Genomic DNA, 10,785 nt, shown 5'->3' with positions numbered 1-10,785 from the left:
TGCTTTTCATTATCAGCTTGCAAAGGCTGATTCCAAGGGCACAAGAGGTTATGTAACAGCCTTTCGGCATGGACACAAATCTAAGCATGACACACACTCATACACTCTGCAGCTGCTGATTGAAATGCAGACAACTTTTCCTCATCTATCTTTCACACAGCACTTGGACTTGTTATCCTCCTAGAGAGACAAGCATCAGCTGTTTAAACACACAGGCTTTTCCATAACTCGCCCATAAAAGCATACAATACACCTTCTGAGGTTCACTTTACAGAGAACTTGAAGCTATTGTTGGTGCTACTGTCATACTTTAAATGACAGTGGCTGGGAGTCAGAAGCCAGTCAGCCCAGTGACAAACACACAGAGTAAGCACAGGAATGCATACGATGTGCAGGGCAGCTGTGTCTGTGGATTTTTTTCATCCAACTCAAGTTAAGCTTTTGTTGGCTTCAAGTTGTGAAAGCTTAAAATGGCTCAAAATTTAGATAAAGAACCTGAAATTTCTCGTTTGGTTTTATTTTCATTGTAGCATAATTTAATATTCAACTCAAAGATTTCCATTATACTTAAGTCCTAAAGCTTTATCTCTATTATAAACATAAATTCTTCCACTCTGAGCCTTGGAAATTCATGTGTTTTTAGTTTGCTTTCACTTGTAACATGTCTCCAAGATCTATTCCAGCAGTATGAGGTGGAATCCATGTAGCACCTGTTGCTCCCTCCCTGGAGTTTTCATCTTTTTTTAATCCATCATCAGCTAAGCCTTTATACATGCCACACATAAACCAAATGGTGCCAATAAAGTGAAACATGATAAAGTCAAGTACTGAACTTTAAAGACTGGAAGAAAAAATATTTATTTGTTCCATTTTCTTTGCCTTAAGGTGACATAACAAAACAAAATATGATTTTTTTTATTAAAAAAAAGAACACAGTGGGTCTGTATTCATCCTACACTTTATGCACTTTGAGACATTGCACTGAAAACAGTTGGTAAGCAAGTTTCAGCTAGTTTCTGGATTAGAATTCCATATTTATGCTGAAACTGTTCAATTTTCCCTGCTTTTCAATGATCATCTTCATTGTTTGCAGCATTTCACTGTGCTCCGCCGCCTGTATCAAACATCTTCTTGCGGCCCTCCATGCCTGACATGGCCTCAACGTTCTTACGCCAGTCACCCACTTCAGAGGTAAGCACCTGAGGAAACAGGGAATTTACGACTGCTTGTTCTCTAGAAAACATCGCAGACAGACAGATAATAAATGTGAGCTCTGGTACCTTATCTTGTTTGACATCCTCCTTCTTCACAGACTTGAGGTTAGCTCTGAGATCCATTGAGCCCTTGTGTTTGGAGCCCAGAAGAGCTCTCATCATCTCATCTGCTGATACTCTCACTTTCCTCAGGGCAGGCTTTTTGAACTTGCCTCCAAGGTCCTGTACTTTCAGTTTCAGCTCATGGATCTAAAGCATTAAAAAAAATATGTGACATAAGTTCTGCTTTTTAAATACCTTTTAAGCCTTTGGAACATTTTTAACAGATCTGTTCAGAAATGTTTGTAGGATGTGGGTGATAGAGACTTACATCTTTGTTGTGCTTGCTCACTTTGTGTTCGCAGTCATACCTCTCTTCGTCCACAACATCAATTTTTTCATGAAGTTGTTTGCACAGATTCTGAAAAGGGCATTTTTAAAATACACATGAAGTATGTGAAAATGTTTTCTGCTGTTTAAAAAGGCAGCTCTCCAACGGGCCTTACTTGGAGGTCGTCCAATGACAATCCAGACAGCTGCAAAGGAGGCAACTTCTCCCCTAAATAACGTACTTTCTCCTCTTCCCGCTCCTGATTTTCCCTCTCTAAATCCTCACAGGCTCTTGTGAGGAGCAACATCTGGTTGGACACAACAGGTGTCAATTAAAGGTAGCTGGGTGTGGTCATTGAAAAGTCCTCATCTGACATACACGTTATGTTCCCTTTGAAATCAACATGTAAGATTGCAGGATTTCCACGTGTACAGTATATTTTGCACATGAAGATCACAACATACTGTTTATTTCAATAATCATTTGGAAAAGTTGTAAACTTAATATGGCATGCAGTACTACATGTGCAAAAGCCAAGAAACTGTGTTACATAAACATATAGTTATAATGGCTTTTTAGAAATGTGCAAGAAAATATCTGTTATGAACCAATGAAACGAGCACTTTTAGGACTGTGTTAAAAGGACTGAAGGACTGTGGGGGTACATAAAGCAAAAAACAAAAATGTAGATAATAACAACTCACTTTGAGGGAGAGCTTGCGAGAAGCTGAAATCTTTGACTTCGGCTGCAAGAAAATTATTTCGTCAACACAATTTCAAAGCTCAATAAATTAATAAAAAAATCTTAAATCAAATAGTTACTGAGATCATTTTGGTTTTATGATACACACGATTATCAGACCTAAAACAATTACAGTTATATGTCTGTATATTAAAATTTTGTCCTCCAGCTAGCAATGAATCCCTATAAATAACTCTAACATGACCATGTGTGGCTGTGCCATGTACAGTAAAATTGTAAGGAATGACCTGTAAGTGTCAAATTCAATACCACTTACTGCACCCACATGTGAAAAGATAACGCTTTATTATTAGTATGAAGTCAAGCGGAAAGCTCTCAGGGATGCTGATAACAATTCTGACCGATAACCACTGCCACATCTTTGCCATGTCTGTAAGGACGATGTGTCCTCTCTCTATGCAGGCTGGATTAACACAGTGGAACATAGCTGACTCACCTTATCCCCTTTGGGATTCATCGCTCTGGGTGTGTGGTACTCCTGCAACAGAAGACAGATGAGACTGATGTTATAAACAAACACAGTTAGGTTTACATGGGTACAATTATACAAATAAGACGACCGTTTTTTTTCTTTTACCTCACTGCAGCTATAATCACAAAATCAAACACTTAGGAGAGATAGAAGAGTGTGTATTAATGGATTTTTAGGGTACTTTGAATCATTCCATCAGTCCACAATGTAATCTGACCCGCTGAAGCGCTGCATAGCACACAGTCATTGACATCCTTTTGATAGAAGGATTAAAGCAAGGACATGGCAAGAGCAGTTTCCTGCAGTATATTCAGCATCAGCTTTTTGTGGAGTTTCACTAATTACAGCTCAGAGCTTGTTGACACGGGTTGATGTAAGATTACTTCTACTTTGACATATAAGTTAGCATAAAAAACATAAAACAAGCAGAGATGGTAGATTAGATATTTTCACTTGGTTAAAATAATTTATAAATACAAAGTAAAACAATGTAAATATGGATAAATATATCATTTTAACCACAGTAAACCTTGGTGAATATCTACTCATCTTTGTAATAGCAGTCATTTTTGAGCAATTGTTCAAAGAAGTAGTAGTACAAAGATATTAATTTTAAAAATCCATTCATCACTTAAACCAGATGAAAAAAATGATAATTTTCCACTTTAAACATCATATTTAAAAGTTAGACAAATAACTGTGAATTTCATCCCAAACCAGTCTTACCTGTGAATGAATATTTGCAGAGTTGTGGAGACAAACAGCAGCTGCTGCAGACAATGGGCAGCTTTTTATGTGAGGTCGGTGGCTAGTGGACAGCAAATATAACGTCTGGTCCCAAGAATGTGCTGGCATTAGACCAAGCATGAAAGATCACCTCCCCTGACAGTGTGACAACACCAGGGAAGTGTAATAATACATCATGAGGATAAATGGCATTGTCTAGATATGGTCTTTTAACACATGCAATCATATCATCTTCTTCAAATTTATAAATATATAACTGTGTCTAACAGATCTTCCTATCCAAAAAACCTGAGATATTGCAAAATCTTAGTTAGCATGTGCACTTGAAGCTAGAGGCTAACTTAGCTTAACCTGACTTCTCTTAGCTTAGTTTAGCTGCCTTTAGCATAGCAATGAACTTAGAACTGGAACAAACTTCTGAACTGGTTCTTTATAAGAGAAACTTCAGTCACTACCAACCTTTTCAAAGACAATATTTAACTAATGTTTTAATTATTTTAATACTATATTATAATTATTTAACATTTATGCTACAAACAGGCTAAATTCTTAGTTTTTTATGAGATTATTTCACAAATAATAGCATCTTTGCTACTATAATCTCCTGTTTTTGAGTTTATATGTGTGGTTTTGTTTTCATGAAGGATGAATGTAAAATTACCAGCTCTCAAGAGTTTGTAGTGACAACTTCTTTTTTCAGGAGAGTTGAATAAGTTAGCTCTACATTTACATTTCCAATTTGTTTAATTTGTTCAAATGAATAATTTTAGTAAACTCTTAAAATCCAAGATTAAATCTCCTTGTTTCTTGTCTTAAGCAGAAATATAGAGAATTTTAAAAGGTCCACCATGCCAAGCGTCGCTTTATGAACCAAATTAATGCTTGTACATACTTAGCAAAAACAGAGAAATGTTTGTTTTCTTGGGGTGACAAGAACAAAAGTAAAGTTTCTTCAGGCTAGCACTTTTTATACTTTTTGTCCACGTCTAGTTCAGGTTTCTGACCACTCATGCAATAGTTGTCTTGAATTCTTTTGAGGAACAGCTGGCTGAGATGGTGAGTAAGTATGAAGATACAACACATTATGTAAGGCAAAGGGTCCCCAAGTCCAGTCCTTGAGAGCTACTATCCTGCAACTTTTAGATATATCCTTCTCCAACACTCCTGAATCACATGGCTGTATTCCGTCATCCACATCCAGTCATTCGTCTCTTTGGGTCCTTGGACTGGACTTGGGCACTCCTGATGTAAAGCATATAAAGACGTGGACGCCACCCTGGTGACGCGCTGCAGAAAAGGTTTCTCATGAAGCATGAAATGTCCAGGCCAAAAAGACCTTTGTTCTTCTTCTTTCCACCTTGAGCAAACAAACAAATTTCTTTGTTCGAGCAGAGAATCTACAGGCCTTTAGAAGTGTAGCAGAAAGTTTAATGTCCAGATTCGTACAGATGGTCAGGTTTGTGCAACAAGAGTTAAGACTGGGCAAATGTTGAGCTTAGGATGCTAACAAACACATTTAGCCTCATGTTAGTAGCATTAACTGTAACTTTGTTAAATCTGGATCATTATCATTTCTTTCACCTTCACTATAATGAAAGCATTACAACAAGAAGGAGCTAAAGAGAGCCCATTGCCTAAGTAATGATGATGCACTGGATGAGTATAACACACACCTAAATCCCTCATGAATAACAAAAGCCTACAATCATACTCTAAGAATAGATCTGAATCTTCTCTTATAACCTGCTGTTAACTGGTAACGCAGTCAGTACTTATGACAAGACTGAAGGAAATTATCCAAGTAAAATGTTCATTGTATGTTTTCTCTGTAGTTTTATCTTTAATCAAACATAATTAAACAACATATTATTGATCTGTAACTAACTGAGCTATCCAATAACTTTTCATGACTTGATGAAGATTGTCAGGCTGGTGTCCTTTTATTGTTCATTGTAACTAAATAACTAAAGATAAATATATGTCATGTGACTCTGAATTCAATTAAAAATGTGAAAGAGATGACTTAACTAGCTGCTGCAATAATGATGAACAATTTAATTAAGGTTTTTGCTCTCGGATTTTCTCTCAGTTACCAGAAGTATGTAGAGACATGCAAAGAGTGTACATGTCTTAAAGTTTACTTGTTATCCATTTTTAATCTGCAGTGTTGTCTCCAGCACAACAGAAGCAATTTTATCAACAACAAGATGCAAAATGGTTACAGGAAGCTGGTCATTCAGTTACAACTTTCTTTGGTGACTCAAATCCGACTTTTTGCATTCAAATTAGATTTTTGCTCAATTTGAAGTACATAACAATCTGATAATGTTATTGTTTGGCAAGCAATGGACTAACCTGTGTATTATAAGGCATCAGTGTCACATTTTCCTTCAGCTCACTTCAGTCGGTGTTAAAGCAACAATAGGACTTTGTTTCACGGGGTTTCATATAAACAAGCCATTATATATTTCCTAAATCGAACCATGAAGTGCTTTTATCTAAACAATTAAAACACTAGTTCAACTCCAAAATGTAAAGTGACAGCAAACAAAAAATGGTAACAATAAATGATCTCATGTAGGATTTGTGTCCAAATTTTCTGTATGAAAACATGTTTTTGTGAATTTTCCAACATTCACATTTGTCTTTTTTTGTTTAAAAATCTGTTTTCATACTTAACCATGGCAGAATATAACGCATCCTCGTGCAGTGAATTGGGAAACATGTTATTTATGCCGCTTTGTTGACAGTGTAATTCCATATACTGATAAGCAAATGCCTAACACCAATTACCCTGACAACAACAACTGTGGTGGATAGTCTCTGCAGAATAATGATATTTTGTACATGCATTGATAAGAAATTAAGTAGCAACACACTTTGTTTTTCAGCCTTGTATTATGTTAATCAGATAAAAATCATCAAATCTCTTTTTAGTGCAGTGTAACACAACTTTTTAAGATTCACCTTAATCTTCCCGGCTGTCAGTTTAGTTCACTGACCTGCATTGTTTGTGCACTCTCTGACCTCCTCCCCACTGCAAACGTCTTTGTTCTCTTGTGTGTGTTTTCTATTTACATCTGCTGTCAACAATTCTTTACCATGACTTTTTAAAGATTTCAAAGCATGACGGCTAATCTTGACCTGAGCTCTGACACTTCTTGCAAATCACTTAACCTTTACGTATCAAGTTTCTAATATTTCCAGCAGCTCATACTGGAATAAAGCTGATGCCCCCACTAAGATGTTTTTGGTAAACTGAGCATTAGCTGCAAGGACGTCTTCGCTGAAGCCACATGAGGTTCTGCAGTGAACCTTTGGTCTCCAGAGCTGCCAGGGCTTCTCAGAGATTAGGGACACTAGTGAGAATGAACACAAAATTGTATCTGCTACAAGACGAGCATGCTGAAGTTATGGTTTCTCGCTGTCCCTGGTCTAGAAATCCGTCTCATAAATTAGGGTTTTTTGAAAGTTATTTGAAATGAAAAGAGCATCAAAGTGAGAAAGACTGTGAAATGTTATTTTAGTAATAAAAGGTTGGCCAAAATTGTTTGGAGGAAGAAACCTAATTTTTTCCCCCCTAAGTCCAGCCTGTCTTAGCATGATTCAGGTTTATAAAAAGGAATCAAACAGCTGCAAACTGTAGTGTTAGCTTGCTATTTTCAGATGAAGACATGAGTGGAGGGTGTTGAAATTTTCCCCTCACTACTCTAAAGTAGTGAAAAAAATAACCATAAGTTATAGCACACTTCCTTACCTAAACATTCTCAGTAGGCTTTTGCATCACATGCATGTACATGCGCAATGCTTCTTTACAGCAGACATGCAGTGGCCGATACAGACTCATTACCTCAGTGAGCAATGAGAACCAATAAAAGCAGGAAAGACGTGGGGGAGAACAAATGTTCTGTCTCTTTTTTTTCAGTGATCCTCAGCAGGTGGGAGTGCTATTTCTGATGCAACCTAACTCCCCTCTGTCTTTACACAGACACGGACACCCAAAAAGAAAAAATAGGAAGGCCTTGGTATTGGGAGGGCTACTTGTTATGAACTTTTTATTGATGCAGCTTTAAATAGGAAGCATTTGGGGATGATGTGTAAACTTCAGGGAATGTTGACTTTTAGATATGTTACAACTTAAATCCAGGCTGTGTTGCACGCAAGAAGACCAAGTTCAACCTTTAGTGTTAAACAGGACATGATGGTGCCTTACCTACTCTTTACAATGTAAAACTAACTCTTTGCACTAACAAGGACACAGAAGGGATGCAGAGAATGTAGTATTATGTGTTTCACTGAGACATGGCTGCAGGAATATATCCCATACTCTAGTGTGTCTGTTATGCTGCTTTAAGACTGTATGAGCAGATAAAGACGAAGTTAGCAGAAAGTTAAAGGGTTGACCTATTGTGATCCTGGACATGTCACGAGATACTGAACTTATAACTGTTCATTTGTATGATGAAGAATGTTGGACAAGCAGGGGTCAGATTATGCGGGAGGTAAGGGGAACTTGACTCTCCTGAAAACAGATCATTTCCAATGAAAACACACCTGAGTTACTAAGGGGAAGCTTTAAAAAAGTCTACTGTCCGGTTATATTTAGTTTTATTTTCAAAAAGGTTCTTTGTGTTTCTTTAATTAAAATAATAGCATTCATTTTTCAGCATTGTGTGTTTCATGTCATAGGTAAATTAAATTTTATGAATGACGCAGGTGATGCATTTAGTTTCTTTCAGTAACAGCAGAATTGTTTGTTTGAGTGCTGTGAGCCACCCAAGTAGCGACCACTTCATTTGCTGCTTTCTGTGGTTGTTCAAAGAACCAGGCTGCCATGCGCTGATATGTAGGTGCGTGCACATGATTTGCAAAGCTGTGATGCATGTCCATTAACAAAGTGCTCTCAAAAGTCCCTGGGTATTTTAAACCCTGTGCACAAGCTTTTGAACATGATGGACAATTCTTTACATTTACTGCTTAACACAGGGTGGAAACAACAGAATGTGTTCAGTCAGAGGCTTCTTCAGTTATGCCGCAAGACAGAAACGTACAAGAGATCACTCCTGTACAACATAATTCCTTCAGTGGACAAATAAAGTATTTTTATTTCATTTCATAGTTCCAAACTATTTTGACACCTAAACTTAACCAAACGCAAGTAGCAGGGAAATTAGAAAGTTATAAAACTTTAGAAAAAATTAAGTCAGATTTCTTAAACTTGGATCCATCATTGCCACAGTTGGCCCCTTTAATCTCCCTCACAGTATTTATGGGACTTTTACGTAATACAAAACAACTCTGGGACCTTTTTATTTATTATTATTATTATTATTATTATTATTGAATTTAATCATTTCACCTACAGCAGTCTGTCTCTACTACACATGCTGGAGTTCGATTGTTTGCTAAAAGTTTCCAGTGCAGCACACATCAAGACAGAGACAGAAATGAGGAAAAAAAAATGTACAATTACAAACAGGTTTAAAAATAATTGAAAGAAAACACTTATAATGCAGTCAGCGTAACAGGCACAGTGTTAAATATTCTCAATGTTGACAGAGTGACTTCAACAGGTTTAATTTAATGTATAAGTAATGATGTAAGCTGTTAATGTCATTATTTACCGAGTCAATCTGATGGCTTTTAATTTATTTTAGTGATTGTTTTGTTTGTTTTTCATATTCAAGATAAATAATTCTTACCAAGAGCGCATCGGCTTACACTCATGGCTTTCCAATCACTAATTAATCTAATAAATCAAACAAATGTTGTTTTAATATAAGCAGGCTTAAAACCAGAACCTTCTTGCTGTTATTCACAATTGCAATGAATTACATTATTGAAGAGGTCTGTCATGATGGTTTACCTTTTTAAAGTATACATTTCCTATTAATTTACACTTTTTCTTATACTAATTGTGGCTTAATTTGCATGTTTTTTTTGTTTTATTTAATCACATTAAATAATCATCTTTATTATGTACATACAGGTTTATTTAGAAAGATTAAAAACATATTTTTACTACTGGAAAAATTAAAAATAACTGTTTTTCCTCAAGACAATTTTACGTTACTTTACTTTAGCCTCTTTATTTCACATGCTTTCAATAGAAATTTTATATTCCACTGCATTGCACACTGTTGTTATAATCAGCGCTTAAGTAAACACTACACACAATTTGGGTTTGTTACTGACCCTCATACTAACACCCCTGTTTGCACACAGGCCACAGAGAACAGCTGACACATGATTTAAGGCCAAGTAGCCTACCATGACATCCCTGTGGCTGCTGCTCCAACCTTGACTATCCCCAGCAGGGTGCAGCGAGTGCCCCGAGTAGCCCACATTTCTCAACACCTTACTTTGATAAGCCAGCAGTATATTTATATTGGCTGTGAAAGGGATTAGGAGCTTTGTGAGTGCTCTATATTTTCTGTGTTTCTGTTCTAATGGCTGTGTGTGCCCTTACTAACACATGAAAGACAATACTGAAAGTATCAATGCATATCCAGTTGAGAAAGCACTGGGTGCTTACACACCCACAATGATTTATTTTATTTGGAATAAAGCAGCTAAATAAAGAATGGGCAGTGGTATGTCCATAGGAGGTCAGTGAGGCCTTGTTTTACTAAGTAAACAAAAAACAAAACAAAAGAAAGAAAGAAAAGCAGGAAAACAATAGATGATTTGAAGAAGAATTGGCTAAGGATGCAGGGATTCAATTCAGAGTTAGGGTGTGGTAGCAGCAAGAGCATCTCAATTATCTCACATCCTTTTGTCAACGTTGCAGTAAACGTCCAGCAGGGGGCAGTAGAAGCTCATGTCACACGGAGCAGACGGAGGAAGGCTTTGTTCTGTAGCACCAAAAAAAAAGTCTGCAGGAATGGAACACGACTTAAAGAGTAGGGACTTCATAAACTGCACATACCAGATAAGTTGGTCAGGAAAAGAAAATTAAAAGTTAAAATTATGTTGAGTGTGAAAGATAAAAGTTTAAACTACCCATAATGCAAAGTCTAACAAGAAAGAAAAGAAACTAGTGATTTTTTATTTATTTATTTATTTATTTTTAGTTTTGTCTATTTTTAGTGAAAACAGAAACACATGATTAAACGTTACTGTTTAGTTGAATTTTTAGTCGGAGGAGGAGCCGTTTAGTTCCTCTTCTTTTTATTTACTCAGCAGTTACTCAGTGTTATCTGGCAAATGCTAGTGGGGA

At 36.6% G+C, this 10,785-nt stretch overlaps 1 protein-coding gene across 1 annotated transcript; it reads right to left on the bottom strand.

Moving 5' to 3' along the window:
- Positions 1–839: 839 nt before the first annotated feature.
- LOC121634350 (troponin I, slow skeletal muscle-like) lies at positions 840–3,626 on the bottom strand. The gene is made up of 7 exons (XM_041976914.1): positions 3,546–3,626; positions 2,784–2,825; positions 2,289–2,330; positions 1,760–1,891; positions 1,585–1,674; positions 1,281–1,463; positions 840–1,199 (listed from the first exon to the last, which is right to left on the bottom strand). Exons 2-7 carry the CDS (start codon positions 2,802–2,804, stop codon positions 1,098–1,100), a joined length of 570 nt encoding a protein of 189 aa, XP_041832848.1. The 5' UTR covers positions 2,805–2,825; positions 3,546–3,626; the 3' UTR covers positions 840–1,097.
- Positions 3,627–10,785: the final 7,159 nt, after the last annotated feature.

Source organism: Melanotaenia boesemani, chromosome 23, assembly GCF_017639745.1.
Source record: "Melanotaenia boesemani isolate fMelBoe1 chromosome 23, fMelBoe1.pri, whole genome shotgun sequence".
In the NCBI taxonomy this organism is placed as follows: Eukaryota; Metazoa; Chordata; class Actinopteri; order Atheriniformes; family Melanotaeniidae; genus Melanotaenia; species Melanotaenia boesemani.
The sequence above is the reverse complement of the archived record's forward strand: the minus strand, read 5'-3'. Positions and strand labels throughout refer to the sequence as shown.

Coding starts and splice junctions, on each gene's coding strand:
- LOC121634350 (XM_041976914.1), bottom strand. CDS start 2,804: ATGAATCCCAAAGGGGATAAG. Junction 2,331..2,783: donor TGAATCCCAAAGGGGATAAG/GTGAGTCAGCTA, acceptor ATTTTCTTGCAG/CCGAAGTCAAAGATTTCAGC. Junction 1,892..2,288: donor CTCGCAAGCTCTCCCTCAAA/GTGAGTTGTTAT, acceptor GTGTCCAACCAG/ATGTTGCTCCTCACAAGAGC.